General features: G+C 34.5%; 1 protein-coding gene across 1 annotated transcript in view; it reads right to left on the bottom strand.

Moving 5' to 3' along the window:
* CPS1 (carbamoyl-phosphate synthase 1) overlaps positions 1-25,252 on the bottom strand; it is a 163,887-nt gene that overhangs the window by 82,095 nt on the left and 56,540 nt on the right. The window contains exons 3-12 of the mRNA XM_081051403.1: positions 18,752-18,861; positions 15,605-15,749; positions 14,557-14,646; positions 12,690-12,746; positions 9,774-9,866; positions 5,843-5,932; positions 3,955-4,083; positions 3,164-3,270; positions 2,165-2,303; positions 1,474-1,551 (exon numbers count right to left, since the gene is read on the bottom strand). Of these exons, the coding sequence (XP_080907529.1) occupies positions 1,474-1,551; positions 2,165-2,303; positions 3,164-3,270; positions 3,955-4,083; positions 5,843-5,932; positions 9,774-9,866; positions 12,690-12,746; positions 14,557-14,646; positions 15,605-15,749; positions 18,752-18,861 (1,038 nt within the window). The remainder of the gene's footprint in view (positions 1-1,473; positions 1,552-2,164; positions 2,304-3,163; positions 3,271-3,954; positions 4,084-5,842; positions 5,933-9,773; positions 9,867-12,689; positions 12,747-14,556; positions 14,647-15,604; positions 15,750-18,751; positions 18,862-25,252) is intronic.

Raw genomic sequence — 25,252 nt, 5'->3', positions numbered from 1 at the left:
ATGTTTCTAATCTGAAGTACTAATACAGGCAAATACTATATATTTTAAATTTTAAAAAGTATTTAGCATGCATTAGGCAATATATATATATAACTAAATTTCATTGTGTGTAATGTTATACTAACTTTGGCTATTAAAAACTATCAATTCTTAGTATTAAAACAAGAAAAAAATACAAATATCTGAAAAGGCAATTCAAGTTTTACAAAGCAGAGTTTACAGACAGAAAATTTTTATTTTCCTCCTCATTTTACTTAGATGTCTTTTCTGAGAATATCTGTTGACAAAGAAGAATTGTCAGCATTACTATCAGAGGCCCTAGGATGAGAGAGATGGAGTCACACCAGACTTCCCAGACTTTTCTGAGTGCCACTGCAAGCTCATGTTTGGCAAAGATGTCCCTGAACATTGAACCAACAGCTTTCTTAAGCTGTTCCACAGGCAGAAAGAATAGAGCCAAGGGGAGAAAAGGGAGGAAGAGAAGGAAGAATTGCAGGAAAACAAAAGAGGGAGGAGATGAGATTATCCCTAAGAAAAAGTGCAACTACCAGACCGGCCAAAACTAGATTACAGTGGCCCAGTACAGGACGCCATCTTGTCCCTCAAGGTGAACTTTAATTATAATGGATTCTATTATTATTAGCATTGCAGACAGGGAAAATCTCCACCATCTGTACTGCCATGACAGTTCTGACTAGAGGCAAATAAAGACAAGAGAATCTCAAATCCCACCAGGAAGGAGCAGTCAGTGAGGACCCTAGCCTAGGAATACCTATAACACCGTCCCTAAAACTTGAATATTTTGTGCTCTCATTTTAGAATAAAATCCTAAGCCTCTTTGTTCTTTAGTACAGTCACTTTTCTCCTGGCCTGTCCACTCCCACTATTTTAGAGTGTACTATCCTCTCCTCCTTTTAATAAAGCCACTGCTTGCTTGGCTTACTCAGTGTGTCTTTGAATTCCTTCCTGCGGCATATACCAAGAACCCATTTTTCAACAACAAAGCCACTGTGATTCCCCCACACTCCTGCCCTTCTTCCTTCTGCTGCTGTTTATTCTCCCTTTGTGGCTACACAACTAGTTGCCATAGGGATTTTGTGAAGTCACAGATGGGGGATTAAAATTTCATTTCAGTTATGAGAATGAGAGAGCAAGAGGGAATTCATTTGCATAGTACAATTGTAAATTTCAGAACTAAATATATTAGAATGATAATGATTTAAATAAAAATAGCATTACATCAGGTTTCTTAAGGGTTTTTCCCATTTTAAATTTATAAAAATGATAGACATTTTCTCCACAACATTTGTGGGGAAATTTTTAATACGACATGCGTGTTACCACAGCACCCTTGAGAATGTTCTACACCAAGATCAGCTGGGGTGATTATTTTGGTTTTTCAAGTTTTCACATAAATACATTTCTAATTAAAAACAGAAAAAGTATATAATAGACCTCATCTTTCTGACATACCTCTGTGTCTGTTGGTCCTGGGCTGACCTCTGGGTGGAACTGCACACCAAAGAAGGGTTTGCTCTCATGCATAATCCCCTAAAGGAATAAGAAATGGGAAGAAATTCTTTCTGCATCAATGAATGTCAACTGTTATGTATTATTCAGTGGACAGTAAAGTTCAAATTAAAAAACTGAGTTAAATGCTTAAGAACATTCAAAGAACTAAAAGTACTAATAAAAATAAGCCAATAAAGACTCAATTGAATGTTGTTCCCTTAATAAAAACAATTGATTTGGTTTATAGTCTTTGGAGCCCCTCTAAGCTCTGTTCAGAATGAATCCAAATCCTCTTCTTATCTTCAACTCCTAAATTACTTCTCCAAGGGTCTTCTCAAAGGCTACTGAAGTGCTTAGCCCCAAAAGCCCCCACAGACTAGGTCCAAACAGATCTCCACCTATCCCCCATTAAAAATGAATCTGTTACAGAGTCACTGAATGGATCTTAATGAGTCAACTAATAAGAGAATAAGACAGACAGAAATGACTTTTTAAAAAGCAGAGGGTTATGGGAAATAACCTATAAAAAGAGAGTTTTCTACCCACATACCCCAAATAGCTCACATAAACAAGGGAAAGTTATCTGTATAACAGAGTATTAAAAGCCTGCATTTCTCATCACCAACTAAACAGGTTTTTTGAGAGCACTTACCTCGTTTGTTTGATCATTGACATTCACAAAAAGTGGCTTCCAGCCAGCAGGAAGGGTGTTGTCCAGGGCATAGCCGTGATTCTGAGCAGTAATGAAAGCCTGTCTGTTGGTCACATTCAAAACAGGCTGATTCTGCCCTCTGGAGAGAAAGGGAGAAAAAGAAGAGGTAAAAGGAACAGTGAAGAGAAGAATATAAATGCATTTGTCGTAAAAGAGTGAACAAGAAAAAAAACTGTTAAAATTCAAAAGTTTCAACTGCTTAGTGAAAATTGCTCTGTGAGAAAAGTCACAGATTGTTAATCCCAATAATTTTTGCAACAAAAGTCAATTCAGGAAGCTTTGTTGTGTGTTAAATATCAGGTCTATTAAACTTCTATAGTCCATTTTAAAAAAGGGGGAATTGCTCTGATAACAAAAAGTTAAAAGTTGCTCACTAGCTTAACAGACAAATATAAGTGACTTTACTTAAGGAAATTACAGTAATTTTAAAACCAGAGGAGAATTCGTGGGGGGTAATAAAGAAATGACTACTCAGTCCTCAATCATTTTGAATTATGCTTTCTGTGGTAGGTGGGCTTTGGGAGCAGCTCCGTGTTGAATAAATTAACATCATTTGCGGTAAGGAAGTAAAACAGAGAGGATCTAAAGATTTCTCCCATTCTGAAGTCACAGTCTTACAATGTTATCCATGCTCTGAAATCAAGCTTGAAATCAGAACTTCCCTTGGAATATTATTTGATTGAATATTATAACCTCAATTTATGCCAAGGGAAGGAAAATAACTTTAAACTACAGCAAAGTTATTGTTAGAGAAGGCTGACTTCCGTAAAAGCAGTAAAAGTGGCATCAGGTAGTCAGACAACTGTGAACCATATAACAGTGTAGTTATCTATTCATTCTGATGAAAATGGCATGTAAGTTCTCTAAGTCTTTTGGATTTAGTTACTAATAGTAAGTCAGATCTAATTCAACCTGCAGACAAAAATATAACTGCCTTACCTGTTAGCCATGGACATCTTATAGGATTTGGCACCAGCAGCTAATCCTGTTATTATATTGCCTGTACTGATTCCAAACAATGGCTCCTTGCGGTCACTCTCCAAAACCTAAATCCAGGAAAGTTTTAATTAACCGAGAAGTACAGTTGCAAAAAATGCTATCTCTGAAGGAATAAAAATGAAGCACTCTTTTTTTTATTTAATTAACAAAATAAAGAGACTAGCAATTAAATAAAAAGTTATATTATAAATAAGAATATAACTGACAAATTTATAGCATTAGAATTTAATAAAGTATACTTAACATTCTGACTACACTAAATCTAAATTAATATTTGTTTACAAACGTGAGGGTCTTATAAGACCCTAGGTTATGGTGAGGACCATGAGTTGTCATTTCACAATTGTATGGAAAGACACATTTGGAGATTTGACTCTGAACTCAAGGATACAACCCCTGTTACTTTGCCGAGAGAAAGGCTCTCTTTCTTCTGGTCCTCTCTCTTCATAAATATCTTGCTGACATTGTCTCAGAGGTCACAAGTAGGAGTCATAAAAAGTTCCTGAATAAATAAAATACTGGGGGTGCCAAAAAAATGTATACACGTGACTTGTATTCATCTTTTGTTATCGGTATATATTGAATATTATAATTTTAAAACTTTTTTTTTGTATCTTAAAATGTGTATACGTTTTTTTGGCGCCCTCTGTATAGTACAGCCTTTTCAGCAGTACAGACCAGAATCGTTCCACTTCTTACACATGTACACACTACCCCCAGGTTCACTGTACCTTTTTGACATTCTGAATTAGAGGTTGTGCAAGAGCTGGGTTCCCAGGTCCTCCAGCAATTAAAAGCCCATCATACTCCATTTTGGTGAAATCATGATTCCAGGGAACTAAATGCACTTCAGCTCCTCGCTAGAAAAGAAACGTTATCAGAAATATTATCAGAATTTAATAACATTTTTCTTTGCCAAAGTGTAATTTTACTAGACTTTCTTTTGACTACTCACTAAAGGGAATGGGAAAATAGCAGGTGACTCCAATAAATAAAGCAAAGCAAAAAAATTTTTGGTGGCTCACTGTATTTTTTGTGATGTAAATGGAGCCAGTGGTCAATAGAAAGTGGAGGAAAAAGACTATTAACGTTTTGATCCTGAAAAAAATAGATAACCCATTTTCCCGCACTTTGGAAAGTTTCAGAGCTTAAAGGCTTCATGACTAGGCATACAGGAATACAGGTTATCTTACCTAGAAGTATGGGAAAAAAGTTGCAAAAAAATAAATAAATAAATGTGTTTTCTGCAAAGCTTAAGTCGGACCACATTTCACCTTTTTCAATTTTGCCCCTTTTTTGCCTGACCAAATTTTAATCACCCTTCTTTCCTAGGGTTCCCTCATATTGTCTATCATATTTATATTCTGACAGAAAAATTAGTACTTTTATGTATAAGTGTGGATAGGAAGATGTCTTTGATGATTTCCTAGAAGCATTTCCTGAGACAAAGATGCGAGAGAAAGAAGTTTATTTTGAAGAGTTTCCAAGAAAGACCAATAGAAAGTGACACTGTGAGGTACCCCGATAAACTATACATTCCAAACAGTTACCAGTCTGGACAAATGGAGCTTCAGCCCACTAGGGAACTCTGAGAGCCAGTGCAGAATATCCATCTTAAAGACAGCCTAGCCATAGGGCAAAGGAGCTGGGATATTTAGTCATTGGTTGGGGTTGCAGCAGGGATCATTCATTCTATGGCATTTCCTGCATGCCAGCAGGTTCCAACCAACCATAGAGAGCCCTCAGGCAAGGAGATTCAGACACTTGAATTTGGAAGCTGGGTAAAATGCCTTAGTGGTAAAAGTGGTAAAAAAAAAAAAAACAATAGAGGAAGATATAGATAGGCCATCCACAACATCTGCTACTAAAGAGTCCGTGCACAGTTTGGTTTAAACTTGACCAGAATTTGAAATAATGATTTGGATATTTCTGATATTCTCTAACAAAGAAGTGAAGAATTCCCCTATACCCATACTAATTTGGTATTATGCAAATGTGTGTGTGTGTGTGTATATGTGTTTGAAACAGAGACAGAGACATTGAAAGACAGAGACAGAAAGATAATGAGAGAGGAGGGAGGAGAAGGAGAAATCACAACATAAATATTTAAGAAAACACTGTAATAGTGGTTAAATTATCCTTAAGGATTTAAGGTTTAATTTTAATTGGTTGACTAAGAGTTGATGTAAAGCAATGTGAAAATCTGCATTGTATCAGTGCATGACCCCTGCATACATGTGGTACACAATAAATGTCTCCCGAAAGAGTTCTCCAACTGAATCTAGCTATTTGGTTGTCTTTAAACCCCAAGAAAGTAAATGGGGCCTTTCTCAGAATGTCAGTCAATAGGTGATAAGAACAGTCATCATTTTCTTCTCTGTTTTTGTGGCTTCCAGGTGTTTTTTTGTTTGTTTGTTTTTTAAACATAGTAGTCTACATCTCTAATTTTAACAGGGATAAATGCATTATTTTGTAGATCAAAGGCCACAAGAAGAGAGTAGATTCCCTGATGCACTGAGAGAATGCCCAAGCATTCTCTGACACAGATAGAGGAAATTAGCTTAACATTAACGACCAATATTACAAATCCTCACCCTTGAGACGAAACAATTTACTTACCTTTACTAGTAGGCGGATTACGTTGTTTTTTATCCCACAGTCTACAGCTACCACTTTTGTGGGGTTTCCTTTGCCGTACACCTTGACATCCTGCCATTTTAAAAACCAGAGTGAGAGGGAACTTCCAGCTCTGAGCAACAAACACATCACTGTCATAAACATATGTGAGCATGCTTTGCAACTTAGATTGGTGACAGAATGATTGCTAACTACTGGGGAGTGATTGGCAATTAATAATCAATTTGCAAGAAAGGCACAGAAGAGCCACAGACTATGTTTTTTATGAGACAAAAAAGAACTTTGCTGTTTTATGTAAAATGTTGAATAGAGTAATAACAAATGATCCCAAAGAAATCGGTTGCTTCCCTATTTATCGACCATCTTACCCACATTTTGCCTCACTAACAACCAGTGGCAATGGAATTTTCAAGTATTATTGCCTGATTCAGCACTAGATAGATGTGGTAATACATACATCGTGCTTTAAATACCACTTGATCCTCAACTTGCAATATACTGTGAATGGGGTAGAGCTATTGTGCATTAGGCTTATGCAGTGGGGCTAATGGATAAAATCAGTATGAGAGTCAGAGGAATTGCTAAGCTAGTGTACACCAATGGTCCCTTCAGGTTACTGAGCAATCATTTGCATTTAAATGGTAGACTTCATAAAAGGATCCCAGAGCATATCATAATCATTACCTACATCTTAAGCACTGCTTGGAGTCAAATCCATTTTCACAGGCATTTACCCAAGAAGCAGTTCCCCAAAATCATAAAAGAAAAAATAATACAAATATAGGGAGATAAGGCCTAGAGGGCTGGGTGCCCGCACTGATTCCAGCTTTGAGAGTAAGCTAACTCATTCTGAATTTAGGATGATTTCAACATTTACAAAAGGTTTCAGATGAAAGTTGCAATGTGGATGTTTGAAAGAGCATTTTACTTGAACTGAAATGTCTATCTCTTCATAAAGTCTATAGAATGTGGAAAAACTTCGAAAAGAATGTGAGGAAAATTCTAAAAGACCTCAAGGAAAAAAAATCTAAAAGTTTATCATTTTTTTCTCTTGTTGATTACTCTAAAGAATAAATACCCCAGTTCTTCCATGATCTGGGGGAATTATTGCTGAACTGATCTATAAATGTTACAGTAATCTCTTCATCAGATAATTTGAAAAAGTATATGTTTATTCTTAACCTTAGGCTCTGCTACAAAATAAAGTGCTACTACCACTAGTTGTAGCTACATCAAATCACAATTACAAGACAATGAATTAAGTTACCAACCACACCCAAACAAAACTCGCAGAATAAATACAATCTGATAAAACTATACATTTTATCACAGCTAAAATTAAATCATTTAATTGCACTGGCATTAAGAAACAGAGTCAGCTTTCACCATTGCAATCTCTCCCTTGATTTAACATTGATAAAAATACAGGTAGGCTCCTTTTGCTGGTATCTACACAAACATATTATATATTCTCTATATAGAATGACAGGAGTTAAGCAAGACTCACAGACACTTGAATATATAAATTTGCATTAGGATTCTCCAAGAGAAGAATATATTATACAGTGTTTTTTACCCTTGACTATAGAATTTTTTAATGTGAATTTCTCCAGGACCAATGTTCCTCACATTCAGAAAATGCTAGACTAAATCCCCAAGGTAGTTCTGAATGCTAACATTCTATCATTCTAAAAGGAAAAATAGTCCTCCCTCATGCTGTGTCTCTAAATCACTAAATCACTTCACAGAAAAGTGTGTAGAAACCAATAGAAAGAAAACAGTTCCAGGTCATGTGAATGGACCAATTTTAGAATCAAAAACAAGTTACTATCATATGTGGCATGAACAAATTCCAGATATGTAAAAAACTACAAATTCAACTTAAAATTCTCTTTCTTTAACAACTTGTATTTCTTGTGCTTCAACAGGATGTGAATGCATGTGCATGCCCAACATACGCATGAAGACCATATAATCAGATACATGGTACCAAGGTAGGGATACAGATAATACTAGTGTGTGTGTTCTGAGTTTTGCATGATACTGTTCAGGCTGTTTTTATTCTTTTAATAACCCTTTCTTAAAAAAAAAAAAAAAAAAAGCCCTGGTGCAATAACATTCTCATGGCTGAAATTTTTCATGAAGTGTTGTTCTCCATAATCACTCTGATTGGTGCTAGGTCACAATACGTATTATTTCACAAATGAACAGGTAGCAGTTAAGTGTGTGTGGGGGGGGGGGCGGAGGGGAGAATCTTTTCTAAAGACTCTCAATGAGAAAGTTTTTGTCTCCCAAGGGTGTATAATACTCCATACAACCAGTGTCAGTTTACTATTGCATTACCCACTGTCCCATCATATATTTTGCAGCTTCTGATTAGATGTCCTTGAATCTTCACTTTACAAATGTATAAAGTAGATGGTGTCAAACTATTGAAACATCTTTGAACATTATTCCATGATAGTGTTTCTACGGTTATTAATAGTTATTTCTAGTACGTTGGAAGACCATATGAAAAAATGTTTCAGAGGTAGACACTGGAACAATCCTTCCTAGGTATAAATTTTGGTAGCTGTTCACCCTGAGAAGGGGATTTAATCTCTCTATACCTCAGTTTCTCCTTTGGTAAAATGAAATACTAATAGTACCTATCCCATAGAATAGCTCTGAGGATTGAAAAAGTTAATCAGTGTAAAGTGTTTAGAAAAATGTGTGGTACATACTAGGTACTTAATAAAACTAGCCTATTATTAATTTTACTAATAAAATCCATAATAGTTATTAGTAATAATAAATTTTATATTAGTAATGGAGATAATAAAACCATCAGAAACACTGACTAAAGTAATCAAGGTTTGAAGAAAGAATCTGTAACATCTTTACCACCAACTCTGACTAGTTTCACTGCCTTTGTTCATTCCTTTATTCATCCATTTAGTATTTATTGAGCATGTATTCTATGAACGGCACTATGGTAAGTGCTGGGGATTCAGATAAGTAAACCATGGCCTTTTCTCTCAAAGAGCTAACCATAGACAAGTGAAAGAGATAATCCATGAAAGGAACTAATACAATTTATTTATTTTTTAATAATAAAGCTACTTATAAAATGACATGAAATATAAAGGAGGAGTAAGTCAGGAAAGGCTTCACAGAGGAAAAAATGTGCTGACCCTTTAAACTGACTTCTTGAAGGCAAACAAAAGAGGGAGAGACAGGGAGGGAGACCCCAGGCAGAAGAGTAAAATATGCAAACATATTCTGATCCTGTCAGATGGGGGTCGAGAAGAAACTAAGTTCAATCAAAACCAACAGACATCTTTCTAAAATGTATTCTATTACCGTCTTGTAAATATGCCCTAAATAGATATCACTTTGGGGTGACACAGTCATTATTATGAACACTTATCTTAATTGAGTTATAATACAATAAATATTCAATGTGTGAAGGAACAATTTTCCCTGCACAAAATGACCCCAGACTCTGATTATTGTGTCTGAGTGCTTTAAACTGTTCTTGGATCTTTGGCAAACAATTAGCTCTGACTCCTGATTGTCACTATGCCTATCTCTGGCAAACCAGTGACCTTTTTATTTGACATTGTTAAAATTTTGACCTAGGGAACCAGAAACAGTAAAAAAACAAAACAAAAAAAGTTAAAATAATACTAAACAATTTCTAAATCAAGACATGACGGTATGAAGGTTTCCCTGTAAGTAAAAGTTACTAACTTTAGATGCACTTATTTGTAATAAATATTTTAGCTGTTATGAGACCCTTTTTTCTCTTCAATTCTAGTGCTTCTAAAAGATGACCTCTGCCTAAAGGAAGATTTTGATATTACAAGAACGAAAGATCTAAAGGGAATAAAAACAAAACTATAAAATATAAATTAAAAAAAAAATCACTTACCTTAGTTGAAACCTCAGCAATCAAATTCTCCTTATTTGGATCCACAAAATTCACAGATTGACCTTCAAATTCAATCTTCCCAAGCATGGTGCCCTATTGAATTAAAAAATTAGACAGTTAAAAGGGAGGAACGATGAAGGTGATGACAGGATAAATCCACAGGGACTTACACAGCTGCTCTGAGCTTTTGATGTCGTTATAACTACTCATAACCAAAAGCACATCTTCATCTTCTCAACCTGGAAAGGTGAAGTAATTTGCACAGTACATTCTGGGAAGCTCTCTGAGAAGTTGTTTTAGGGGTGAGACAATTATCTGGGGTAAGCAAAATCAAAGCATCAGAATTTGGGTCTCCAGGTTCCAGCCTGGTACAAATTGGAGTATTTAGAGTTCCTTAGTGTATCTGACCTAAAGATATTTCATGAGAGACGTGGACAAAACAATCTACCAAGAAAAAAGAAAAAGAAATGTAAAATTTTTCAGAAAATTAAAAAGAATGGGAATTTATTACATTGTGATAATAAAGTTCATTCACAAAAAATGTGAAATGCTATATAAGTCATAAACTTTGACAATTGGCATTGAAAATATTCACTGCTTCAGACATGCTAATGTCTAGGTATCCTGAAGGGCCTGAACTTTGAAAAAAAATATTTAGCCTCCTGTGAAGTTTTCACAAATCAGCCTTGCTAGTTTGAACATGGCAAATGTTTTCTCTTTATTAGCTGTGTCTTGAGATTTACTTGTTAGTAAGTCTTGTTTGACCTATTTAGAAAAATGGCGTATTATATTTAGTAAGTAAGACTTTATTGAGGGGGTTACAAAAAGTCAAAATAATTAATTGATATGCCTTTTCCCAAGGAAACTATTGCATTGAAGGAATTAAAAGGAAGTCTGTACTTCCCTTTGAAAAATTATTCCTTAGGGCAAGAATTCAGACATAAAAAGTCAAGAACCATGTGTCTTTACTCATATGTGGAATATAAAACTGAAAGCAACAAAGGAACACAACAAGCAAATAAAGAAACAAAAACTCATAGACACAGACAACAGTTGAGTGGTTACCAGTGTGTAAGGGGGAGAAGGGACAGTAGAAGAAAGTAAAGGGGGTTAAATATATGTTCATGAAGAACTAACTCAGGGTGGTAAACACACAATGTCATATATAGATGATGTGTTATAGAATTGTACAATTGAAACTTATGTAATTTTACTAACCAATGTCACCCCAATAAATTTAATTTTAAATAAAGTTGTCACCTGGGAGTGAGTGAGGGTAGAAAGTGCCACATACCATTCAAATATGATGATGATTTCAGTATGCTTACTAAAACCAGAGTGGGAAACTATGGGAAAAAATAACTAAAAACTATCTTTCACTCCAACTGGATTATTAATTTTCATGATGGTCTCTATTTACCTTTATAATCCAAATCACGGTATCACATGACTTATTTTTGAAATTTGTTACTGTTCTCATTCTCTTTTCCTTAAAGCATGCTGAATGAAATTCAATCTTACTTTTCAACTGAAGATTAACAGACTGAAAACTACAACATACATTTTTAATACGAACCAGCATTACTCATAATTAAATATAAGTGACACTAAAATTTTGTCTGCACTAGCATATTCAGCCAAATTTTGAAATTGTAATTGCCCCTGATAAAAGAAGGGTTCATTTTAAACTAGCATGAACACTGTATGGTCTTGTAAAGTATTTTCCTAAATTGATAGACCTGACTACAGTCTATTCAATCTGCCAATTCTGCAGTCCAAATTGAATTTCCCAATTTTATTTCCTTCGCATTCTGGTAGCTTCATCATTGTTTACTGCTACAGAATATCACTGGGCTAAGAAAACATCATCGCGCTACCAAAACACCAGAATCCAGTGGGATATATAATCTCACTAACATCTATTTTGAGGAAAATCATGGAGGAGAGAATAAAATCAGAGTTGGAGTAGAAGGATCTCATAAACTCTCACTGTCTTCCTTCTGGTCATGATTATGTAGCCATGTTCGTATTTTTCAAAGCTATTCTTTCCTTTTGTTTACAGAGACCCTGTGTCAGTATATATGCTAACAAGAAATATACAACACATTTTCTTGAAGAATCTCTTTCACTTTGAAATTGCATCATTTTTTAATGTAGTATTATTCAATGAGACCGTTTTATTGGCATTGGGGAATTTAGTTAACTTTAGTGAGATAAAGTTTTCTTCTGGTCTGGGATATAAGGTTTCATGTAAGGGGAAAAATAGTGTCTAACTCTTAGAACAAGATGAAGCAAGCCAATGGTGAGGAGATATTCTCAGAGGAGGGGTCAGATGATTACTAACCAGATATGAAAGCAAAAGTTAAACTTACCTGTTATCATCTTGTTCATTGGTACAGCCTCAAGAAAGAGTATGTAATTGATGTAACACAGGCAGGACTCAGTTGGCACACTCATGAAATAATATAACTCACTAATTTCACAAACAACTCCCCCGAGAGGACTAAACAAATAACGTCACCAATGCTGTACACTTCCTGGTTTGCATTTTCCAGCATGTAGGTATTCAGTTTCGGTAAATTGTTATACACCTAGTTAACCTTCTCCACTTGGTTCACTAGTCCTGTCCCATGAGCTGACTTCTAAGAGCCTTGACTTGTTGGGATAGTGAGCACATAATAGGCACTCAATAAACTGCTGCTGAGTGAATTAATCTCTAGTCTATTCAGTAACAAACATCCCAATCATACATTCAGTCTTAAAAATACATCAGAAATAGTAAAACAAGATGACAGAAACCCAAATGGCAGAAATTGGCCAGATTTCTTCTCTTACATACTAATGGATTCCTTGGGCACTGAGGAAAAAAATATATATGTGATGAAACATAGATTTGGCTAAAGATGATGATCATACCTTATCCCGAATTATTTTAGTCAGCATTCTTGTATCCACTCCATAAATTGCAGGGACCTATAAAAAAAAAAATTGTAGTGACAGTGAAATTGGAGGAAATTAGATCCAGCGTATTGTTTTCAAGTTACAAACTTAGCATCATCTATCTTCTTGAGCAGTAAATAATTTCCCTCTTCTTTTCTCTGACCCAGGGTGACTGTGTTGTCAGAACACAGTAAATTGCTGTTCCAGTTGGGCACAGGACTCTAACTACCCAGGCCTTTACTCAGAATAAAAAATGAGAAATTCTAAACATCAATCTTCTGCTATATTTTTTCTGTTGCTTTTAACACAGGATGTTAAATTACACACACACACACACACACACACACACACATATATATTTTGAAATAATGGAATATGTGAACTTCATAAGCAATGATATGTAAATAATATGCAAATCCATATTTTCAGCTAAATATTCCTGGCACATAGTAGGCACTCAACACATTTTTCTGAAGGTACTTGTTAAGTAATCAAGCTGTAATAACATTTGCCCATCTTTTTATTAGATCAGGCAATACCACCATTTGTTTTATTTTCTTTGACTAGGTTGGATAGAGACAGATGTGGTATAATGAGAGAGCAATGAGTCGGGAATCAGGAAAACCAGTTGTAATTGCTTTTTTCCCACCAATTATCTGAGTAATGTTTTGAGCAGGCTGTTTTTCCTCACCTGTACACTGAAGGAGGCAAACTGTTTTTATCTTATACCTTCTTCTATGTTTTCATGATCATGGAAGAAGAGCGAAAGTGCACTTATAAAACAAACTTACAAGCCATGGATAAATCTTATACTTAAAGTTCTGACACAGAGGAGCTGTACTATCAACTGCCCTAAATAACACAAAGGAAACATGGAAGGTGGAATGGGGGTCGGAGGGAGTCTCCTGAATGATCATCACAAAAATTAGCTCTCTGAAAGTAATTTCAGATGGTTGAGAAGAAGAGAGTAATGATCTGGGAGATGATACAGATGCTTTCTTCTCTTTTTAAATATTTTAATATCAAGATTTTTTGATTTGTCAGAAAGAAGCAACATTTAGCCCCAATAGGTAGACACTCATAGGAGAGGCAGAGCTATAGTAGAATAATATTCTGTCCATTACAAGCCAGCAGCAATTCAACAAAAAGCAGCTATAGCAACACCAGAGATAAAGCTAAATATATAGCAGGTCCATTAACTTTAAATATGTCTGACATTCAACCCAGGGGAATCCTCTTATTTGATTAGAAAATAATAGTTAAAATTAGGGAAAAATAAGATAAGGCTTATAATCTTTTTCATTTATTACTTCAAATGAGATTATTTCTAATTCTATGTTAAAGAGTCATAATGTTTAAACCCAAAGAGACTTAATGGCAATCTGTTTACACTTATTAAGAATTTAAAATTAAAATGTGGCATGATCATATAACCTGCACAAAGTCACACAGCTAGCTAATGGCAGAGCTTGTACTAGAACCCAAGACACAAGTTGTGTATCTAGACCCTAGATAAAAAGTGAGGGAGAGGTTAAGTTACTTGAAAGAACAGAAAATTCTAAAAATTTCTCTAACCCTTTTTCAGGATGAGAAATGCTTCCAAGCAAGTATGACTGCCACCTGGTGAATAAACTGAAAATATGTGGTGCTAGGTGTTTAGAAGGCAATCAGCCCAGACAGTTCAACCTGGAGTAACAACAGAAGGAATTGCTCTCTGAAATAAAAAAGATCCCAAACTGTATGATCTACTTCGTCTGCTTGCTCCTTTCAATTACATACACATTTCCACAGACCCTACCTATCATCCTTAGGTGATGCTGGATGCCCTGATTATATTTCTCACCTTTTCCTCCTGTAGCCATTGCCCTAAACTCTTGGTAGCCAGCCAGTGGTTGTAGTCATTACTGTAATTCAGCACCAGCAAACCTGCAACCTAGAAAGACAGGCAGTCATCTTAAAGGGGTGATCACAAAATATTATCCAACTCTCGCGACCTTTCTTAAGAGTCAGTTTGCATTTTCTAAAAAAGCTTTATTACATCCATTGATATGAGACTTAGATTTTTGGAAAGTTGAAGAAACAAAGATGATCAACACTTTTCTCTTAAAATATGTCATTATTACCTTAATTATCTCTCATGTGGGGGAACAGTATTACCTGATTTGCCAAATCCTGAGACTCCTTCTCGGCACCTTCCATTTTTCCTCAATGGCATTTATCAACAATCTAATTAACACTTGTTTAATGTACTTGAAGAATAAAACTATTTTTAATCTATATTTAAAGGTGACTGAGAAATTTTGGTAAAATTGTCAGAAATATAGCTAAATGATCAGACCAATTCATTCAAAAAGGGAATGGTGAGAGAAAAAGAAAAAAATAACATGGTGAATTTAGTATGTAAATTTTTGAATTTTTTATAAGGTCCACATTTTTAAGGTATTTTCCAAATTTACCATGAATAGGGCATTTTAATGTGTTTACTTTTAGACTGGCATATAAGCTATCTTTCATTCATCTCCTGAAAAGGATAAGATTAAAAGGCAAAGAGTTAACACAAAGTTGATCATCAAAATCCTTTTAAAAGGTGATTCATCACTACTTCTTGTATCATAGTTATTACTTGGATTTATAACGACACTTTTCACCCAAAATAAAGCCAAGTTTCATCCAAGGCATTAAAGAACAAATCCAAAGTACCCTGAGAAATAAAACTCAACACAGTATCTTGTTAAAGATTTTTCTCACATACCTAGGAAGAGGTTGAAAACATGAATTTAATGGTTTGTACTATTGAAATCATTGAGGAAGAAATTTTGCCTCACCTAGAATCTTAAATTAACTACATCCCTTCAAATGGAGACTTTTTAAATATTCATTATTGGTACTACCTTAATTCCATCAGACTCCATATATTTGCTAAGCCCCAGTTCATCCAGTGCAGTAGTGTCAGGGGCTCCACCATTCCCAATAATCGGATTGGCCATGGTGAGAATCTGTCCCTTGTAGGCGGGGTCAGTAATAGCTTCTGGGTACCTGGGCAAAGGGGCCAAAAAATTACAAACAAATCAAAAACATGTATCTAACTACAATCTACATACATGCTCTTAATTATTGAACCCTTGAAAATTAGAGAACATAAAATTAAAATCCTACAAACCTGTCTCTAGATTTTAGCAAATCTAGGGCAATTTCATTACAGAATATGGAAATTTATTTCATGATATGATTGATATGAAAAAACCTGGCATAAGTATTAAGGCATAGTCTCATATGATTTTCATTCCCTCAATTTCTTAAAATTTTAAGTCCTTATCGGGTCTTAATTTTGAAAATATTGCTCTGAAGTTTGCATATCCTACAGATTCCCTCAGTCTACTCGACATGAGTGAGTCCAAACTGATATTTACTGTTAAGGGCTGCCAGTTTTACCAGAATATTAACTGTCAAAAATTAAAAGTTTTATTTAAAATATTGTTTAGGATACTGAAGAGTATCCTGATTGTCAGTGGTGGTTGCATGGGTGCACATGTGTTTTAAAATTTATTGGACATGTAAAACATTGAGCTAATTTCTATGAAATATATATTTAATATAGTTGATTTTTAAAACAGTTTGGTTTTAGAAAGAGGTATATAGTTGAGAGTTATTATATTAGAAAAGAATCAATCCCATAAAAGTGACCTGAAGCATTTCTGACTTCTAAATTAAAAGATTCCAAATAACTGTTTTGAAGTACTAACGTGGAATTAGGGAGTAATGCAAGAAGGCTTAATTTTAATGTTTGCCGAAGGGAAAAAATAAGAATACCTGTATTCTTATTATATCTATATCTATATGTAAGCTTTTTATTATATATATGCTATCTCTCTAACTATATGTATATGTATAGACATTTAGATATTTATTATATATATATAATAAAAAGCTTATGTATAGATATAGATAGATCTAGGTAGATAGGTAGATATCTTATTCTTAATAATAAGGAACATTATTCCCATAAATGCCAGGAACTATCTATAGCTTTTCAACACATTGGAAAACATTGTAATGAGGTCCCCCCACCATACACACACACACCTCTTATTTCGCTTTCTGCAGAAAGAGTTAAACCAAATCTTTCTTGTGGATTACTACTGAAAGTGAACTTAGGTGCTGAGGGGGACAGAATCTACAACCTTGAAACCAATAAAGTTCAGTTCAGACAGTAGTCAACATAAATTCTTCAACCCCCATCCACACTGACTCCTCCTAGAACTACTTTTGTTAGCAGGAACACTTAGTCTTTCAGCTCAGAAACCCCAGGTGACTAAAATGCTGTGATATTTATCCACACCCCCATCAGCTAATTTCTCAAATGCCTCTCACTTGTCAGGAACTGATAATTTTTTAGCCAAGTCTTACATACAATATAAACGCATTTCTTGAAGATGAAAAACAAAATACCTCCCCTTAATTATCAACCACCTTACTCAGAGAGGCACACAATGAATGAAAACAGCATTTCTCAATGAAAAATAGGGTTTGTGGACTAATTTCATTAATGAGTGCTTTTTTCTGTATCAAAAAACACGTTTAATTTAATTTTACTTCCCTTTCTTCCTACTCTCTGTAAAAGAACTGGCTGTTTTCTTTAAACATATGCTTACAATACTCCCTCCAGTAAATGAATAAATACAGCTTGTCCTAGAGAACTGCAGTGTTGGAAGCAAATTAATCTATCAGTTTCTGTTTGACTTTTGTGATGTGACAAGATTTATTACCCATAATCTATCACACAGAAGAAAACTCTAGTGCCCTCCATCACTCTGATCTATATTAAACAGTTGTTTGTTGGCAGGTATATTAACACAGCTAGTAATTAGTGCTGTCAAAAAGCTTAAATAATTGCCTGGTGAAGCAAAACTTTGCAAACAGGTTTCATACACTGTAATTTAATGTTCTCACCAGTGGAACTATTTTAAAAAACCATTTAATATTCTTCATTTCAGAGAGCCAAGAGTTTAGAGAAGAACAGGCATTAATAATGTAATAGAAGTTTGGTAAATCAATATCTTCAATATCAGTTAAGGCAATGTCCCCTTGTCTTTATAAGGCTCACTGAATTTACCTAAAGAATGTATCAAGTATTTTATAGTTTAGTCTATTGAATCTCTAATGGAAACCTCTAGTGGAAACCACCTAGTTTTATATATATATATATATATATATATATATATTTCCCAGATATAAATTATTATCTAATACAGCTCTGATACTGTTTGTATGTGGATTCAGAAAGCATGTCATTTTCTCAATTAAATAATCAGTTATCATTAGAACTGAGGCCAGAAACTTCAGCTTCCGGTTCTCAGTGAACAAACCTTTGTCGACTAGATAAGAACACCTACAGGATTTCTGTAGCAACTCTTACCTTCACTGCATTACATTTCTTAGCAGATCATAAATACTAAGTTGGGTCTCAATTGATAAATTTTGAAAATATCACACCTGTGCACCTGCTCTCTCATACATTAAGACAATGGAATGTATCTGTTATTTTGCCTTATTTATTAAAGTGCAAAATTGTATAAAATACCTAAGGATTTTCTCAGCTCCTTAAAGAAGTTCATATTAGATGTGTAAGGTTGATTCTTAACTTCACTAATGGAATGGCACTACAGTGTGCTAACCATCCTTTTCCCTGCTCCAGTTTTCACCTTAATCTGACCTACACCTTGCCTAACAAAAGCCATTGGCCATTTGATATTCTCACAGAACCTGTGATCTTGCACCCTACATTTCTGGAATACATTGTGTTCTTTTTTCCAAGGGAATACCACTGTCCATGATCTCGTTCATTTACAGCAACAGGAAGGAGTCTGTGCCTCTTTCCAAGGGTGACTGCAGTAGTATACACACAAACACAGTGCACTTAGGGCAACATATAGTATTATTACGATGCAGTAATTTTAACTTCCCACCATTAGTAAGATCATCCTGTTATTCCTCTATATAGAGGAAGAATTAAGCCTTGGAATAGAAACATTACTCACCCTCCCAGGCCAGTATTAAAAACCACTTCACCAGCAACAGAGGATGGATGGCCAAAAGAGTAACCTTTCATCTTAGTTCCATCTTCCAGGACAATGTGTGCTGTCTGTGCCTAAAGAAACAGATTCATAATTCTTAGCAGAATACAAAACATGAAACACGACTTGTTGAAAAAAAATCCAAAGATACAATATACTAACTTATTAAATAAATGCACAATACAGTTGATGAAACCCTACTGCCTAGATTCGGAATTGCTCTCCTATTACTTGTCACTTTTCTTTAAATATATGGCTCTTGTCACTGGCAGGTGTTTTATTTTATTTTGCCTACAAGAGAAACTGAAGCATGTCAGCACATTGTCTATTCTACTTGTAGAATTATTGATAATCTAGAAATACTTCAATTTAGCTATGTGTCTATCTTTTCCCTTTAAATATTCCCTAGATTTTCTCAAGTATCGCTTTAAGGAAAGTTCATGAGTTTGCAGAAACGTTGTGAATTGGATCATACAGCTCATCATCACTCGGAGGTTTAGAGATAGAAAAAATCTTTAAGGTTATCTATTAAATTTTTTTCCACAGAGCTCTTGTGTTTGATGGAGTTGTCCCAAGGGCTGCCCCCTCTATCAGCTTTATCGTCATAAAGAAGCTGAAACTTTATTCTGTGTTAATACCGATACAAAAACAAGTACTAGGGAACATCTAAAAATATATTGTATTCTGCTTCATAGTTGAGTTAATGATATCTATGTCTGGTTCTCTCTTTAAACTACAAGACATTCTGAATTTGATTAATTTACCATACTAATCTTTGAACTATCTTCTATAAAATTCTTGGTTTAGAAGGGGGGCAGTTAGAGAAACTTATCTAGGAAGGAGGCATCAGTCAGTACTCACAAATACTCTAAATCTCACTGTTGAAAACATTTAAATCTAAACATCCATAAAATTCATGAGAGATAGAGAAATATGTTAAACCACACACCTTGGAGTACAAAATCTAGACTCTAAGATAGTGTATAGGAGAAAATAATTGGAACATGGTGAAAAAAATAAACTATAAGATAACTACAATAATTGAGGAAATCTGCACAATAAATTTATGTTTTATTATGTTCGGTATAATATTTTTTAGGATTGAAGATATATTGTGGTTATATTTTTAACAGCCCTTATGGTTTGAAAGATACACACTGAAGTACGGAAATACTTAAGGACAAAATATGATATCTGAGATTTGTTTCAGAAGAATCAGGGATTGGGGGAATGAGCAGGAATAATGGTGAAACAAGTTTGGCCATGAGTTGATTGAAGCAAGGCAGATCATTGTGCTGTTCTCTCTGCCAGGATTAAATGTGGTCATTAAAGATAGACACATGCTAATGCTCTGCTTTCCTTGCCTTACCATTTTAGGACTGGATCCACAGTGTCTAATCCTTTTGTATCCTACCACCAACCTCTACTCCCACCAGACACACACACTCACACACACTCACACACACACACACACACACACACACACCTTGGTCTGCAGCAGGAACTCAATAAATGATTTCTAAACCTCTGTTTCTAGATCTTCTACCTTTTTTCTGTAGTAATCTTCTCTGTAGAAATATAATGTCTCTTTTAGATGCAAAGTACACAAGTCTCTTGACATTGGAATGGATGCTCTTCAATGTAAAGTAATGTTTGATTGTCTTTAAACCAACATACCATGGGCCTAAATACTTTTATGTGTAAGTGTGCATACACATTAACTTATATACGCACAAAACTATTTTAGAATTTCCTATTAAAATTGATATGTATAAGATACTCCTTTCAACAGGTGAGTTTATTTTATTTAATCTGAGGTACAATGCATAGACTTCATGTTTATATTTCTGACAAAGATTGGAAGAAGTGCTGTACTGCACATTTTATATGTGTTTGTGTGTGGGAGTATGTGTATGTGTGTGCACACATGGGCAGAGTTCGCCAAAAGAATTTTGCCCTCTTCTTGGCATATCAAATTACCTTTGAGGTAAAGTTTTGTTTTATCTATAGCCTTGGAACCAGTGTTTGAGGCCTCAAGCTTGACATTTATCTTTAAATAGTTATGATTTTTCATCTCAGTTACTAAACTAAACAAGCTTTTTGAATTACTCAGCACAAAGGTAACACAGTAATTCGTTGATGTAATATGAGTGGTGACAAGACTTCCCTGGCAGAGATCAGCTTAACATACAAATTCTCGATTCTGCTCCTATGTCCAAGAAATCAATCACCTTTGCACATCACTTGTTCTACTGACATGCTATTCTTATTTTAGATTTTATTTTGTCAACTGTTGTTTGTTTATTTATAATTTAAGACAGAGGTTAACGATTTTAGGGAGTAAGAGTGATACTGCTCGATATATTTCCAAAGATTCTCATAAGCTCTTCAATTGTCTGCAGGGTAGTGTGTTGAGAAAATTGCCCAGGTAACTCTGATATGTTTCACGAGGTGAAACTGTTTGGTCCAAGTAATGGAAATTCACTGTCAAAAAATATTTTCTACTGAAAGTATTATTTTCTGTTCTCAAGGAAGTCATGAGTAACCTAAATGCTGTCACAAAATGGAAGGAAAACAGGAAACGTTTTTCTTAAATAATATGTAACTTTAGCACCTAAAATAACTGTATTTAGTTCTTGTGTGTGAACTGTAAATTTCAATTGTTTTCTATATACCAGTTTATCCACCCTACTCTGAGCTATACCTGCCTAAAATATCACCTCTGTTTATATTTTTCTTTTACTTTTCTCTACCCTCTACTCATCTAAGAATTTCAAATTGGCTGATCTATGGGTTAGCTACCGTGTAATTAATTTAAAGAAAGGTAAAAATTAACATAAGCAAATCTAACTCCTGTTAGCCTGTTTCTAAAATTCTATTTGGTATTTTTCTTCCTCTCTCCATGGGATTAGTTTTCAACTTTGCTTTCCATCTTTTAAAGATACATTTCAGGAGACATTTACTGTTGCTGAAATAGTCCCTGAGATTGTGTTCAATATGTCTTTTTGCTCCTTTAATTATGTTTTCTGTTCTTTTTTGGCAGGTTTTATAGATCTTCCAATCCTCTTTCCCACTACACGTTATATTGTTACAAGGTTTCTGTTTATTGCCTATAGTATCCTTTATATTCCACTTAACTACACTGGCCTCCGATGAGTTTAAAATGATGAGTGCCAATTGACTTATCTATAAATTGATGGAAGAACTCTGAACAAAGGGCTATTATTTGGAATCCCTTCTTCTTGCTAACAGTTCCCCAAATGCTATTTCATTCCAATGGTTCCAAAAGAAATCACCTTGTTACTAACGTAAGATATTTTAGTAGCCTCAGTCCTAGTAGAAAGAGGCCCATAGCCTAGGAATTAGACAATGATATTGAGTTATAATTTAAGTGCCTACTGCTAGAGCATTGTAGCCAAACAATTATATAAATATAAGTTCTACAAAATAAAGGACCTCTATCATGACACGGCCCCTAAGTATTTAATAATGCAATAAGACAATTTAGACATTCAAATCACAACATGTGCCAAGTACCATGTTAGGCTCTGGAAATACATGGGTAAATGTCTTCAGTCCCTCAATGTGATAGAAGGGATAGATAGGTGCATGGATGATAAAAACAGGAAACCTCAAGAAGAATTATCACTGATGTACCTGAAGATACAAAGATACATAAAATATCATTTCCTTTGGGAGATTTCACTTTAATAAAATAATCCACCCTTTTCTTTCCATCCATGCATTAAATAATAAAAATAAAAATTTTAAGAGAGAAAGTCATGTCATATTTTAAATTTTAAGTCCAAAATTAAAAGATTCCTTCAAGTCGTTGCTCAAATGTCATTCATTTTCTTGGCAAGACCTACCTTGACCCCTATTTAAAATGGCAATATGCTCCCCACACTGTATCTCCTTAGTCTGCTCTTTTCTCATAACACTCATGTCATCCAGTGTCTTTTTTTTTTTTTTAATCTGTCTTATCCCACTAGAAAATGAACTTCACATGGGCAGAGTATTGGGTCAGCTTTGTTTGCTGATGTGCCTTCTGGGCCCACACCAGTGCCTGGACCATTAAAAAGATGGGTAGACCATCTTTTAATTTTTGTTGGATAAAGAATCATCGAGGATCAGTCTAAAGAAAATAACATTAAAAATCCTGAAAAGCATTATAACACATTTAGTGTTCAGTTTGTTCTAGGTACAAATTTAAAAATAAGCAAATGCCTGTTTTGAGTTGCCTTTTCATCATGTTTAACTAACAGTGTCTTTCTATAATATCTTAAATGCAGTCTCATAATGCAAAGCTATTATGGCAGGGAAAAGATGTGTCATTGAGGGTAAAGGAGTAAAGAAGAGAAAGGTCAGTGGATGGCTACACAAAGATATGCCTGTTAAGTATACTATATATGAGAGTTCAGATACATTTTATGCAGAATTAAGACAAATAATCATGGTAATTCAAAACAAAAGCATTATTTATATCAATTTACTACGTATTTCACATGAAAGAGGTGACAGTGTCTGAAATACATAACAAACTGTTTCATCCCTTATTTCATCTTGCAAAATAGACAAAGAATGAGAAAGTTCCCCTTCCCTAGTGTATTCTAAAATGTAAGAGTAAGGGGCGAGGGTGTGAATCCTGTATCGTTCTATTTAGTTTTAGAATAATTCATACAGAGGAATCCTGAAGAAAATTTATTTTACATTTCTCATATTATTCTCATATATTTTTGCCATAGCAAATTCAAATGAAAGGTCTAAATCGAGTTCAAAGTGATCCAAAAAAAGTTATTTTGAATTCTGAAAGTTATTTACTTTTTATCACCAAAATTATCTGAACAAACATGTATTATTCACCTTGCTCAATTTGAAATGTGACTCTAAATTGTTGCTGTCTATCTCTTGGTCAATGATTACAGAAAAATACAAGTAAGCAACAAATTCTAAGGTGAGTTTAATCTTGGTAGAACTGAGAAAAATTTTTTACTTTTATTTGCTCTCACTAGATATAGAGAACAACTTTTCTTCCTCCAAAATATGAATAGTTATAGGACTGTTATTTACACCTGTCTAGTTTGGGTTTTTTTCTTTTGTTTTATTTTGTTTAAGATGTCCTTACAGCTCTTCATTTTACTTTTACTTCTTTGAGTCTTTCACTAATATTCAAATAACTTTTCTTAGTAAAACTTTAATGTAAATTAAATCCCATGTGTGACAGGATCCACTTAGTGGCTTAATTTTAACTGAATACTCATTTCCATTAGAGTATAATTCTTCATTACTAATTAAATGCATATAAAATCATACAAATATTCTTCAAAACTTAGATCATAGCCATTAAATAGTTTAACTTTTAATTCATTATCTAATTTTAGATTCAAGTGCCTCAAAGTCAAAGGACTATTTAGATGCTGTCATTGTTGCATTTATTCATATTGACTCAATCAAATTGACAATAAAAGGCTGAAATATAACAAAGAAGTTTCGGGTTGTATGTATTAATCTTCAGCTTAGCAGTTAAGAGATATTTAAATGGCTTTATTAACCAAATGTAAAGCAATCCTTTTCCTCCACTTACTATTATTTATCAATCCAAACATACATAGTCCACTACTAAAGGTGAAAATGAGAGGAACCTTACCACAAAGAGCCACAGAACATGAAGTTTCTATTTGGAAATCTTATTTTGGTGTAGTCAGGCACACTGGGTTTGGCAAATGCTTAGATCACAGATTTTGAAAAATAAAATAACTATCCATTACAGGGGAATATATAATGAAGGGATATCTATCTATCTATCTATCTATCTATCTATCTATCTATCTATCTATCTATATGGCTTCCTAAATAACTATTATGGAAATGTGCTTCTATACTCATAATCTAAATTGAAACTAGTTCACAAAGATATTTTAGGGTAAGAGTACAGTATCATTTTCTACCCATTCAGGGAGAAATTATTTTAAGTATAGAGAAGGCAGACTTCTGGAGAAAAGCAGTGAGAAGAGCAGAGGCTTTAGGGGATAAAAAATTAGACTCCCCTGGCCCTATCTATTTCAATGCGTGCATAGCTCTACCCCTGGGGACTATCTGAAATCCTGCTCTGTGAAAGGGAAAAAGAGAGAGTATAAGTGAGGTTGGGCTGGAGAGAATGATTTTGACCATCTCTTCCACTTTTCACCATTTGGCCCCTGTCCTCCCATATCCTGCCTGGTGTAATGGGGATTTCACTAGTTTTTTGGTTTGTTTCTTTGTTCTTTGATACTCTTAATCAAATATTTATTAAAGATCAATTCTTCACATGCCTTTGAAACTTGTCAGAGAAACAAGCCTTGAAGAGTCACTAGGCATAATAACTCAAGTATGCCCAAGATTTTACCCTCATTCCTGCCCTCTCTTCCTTCCTCCTATCTAAATTCTACCTTTTGTTAGAAATCCAGGCTTGATCATCTTTGGACA

Source organism: Rhinolophus hipposideros (genome assembly GCF_964194185.1).
Source record: "Rhinolophus hipposideros genome assembly, chromosome: 6".
NCBI classification, from domain to species: domain Eukaryota; kingdom Metazoa; phylum Chordata; class Mammalia; order Chiroptera; family Rhinolophidae; genus Rhinolophus; species Rhinolophus hipposideros.
This window is presented reverse-complemented; position numbering and strand designations above follow the sequence as displayed.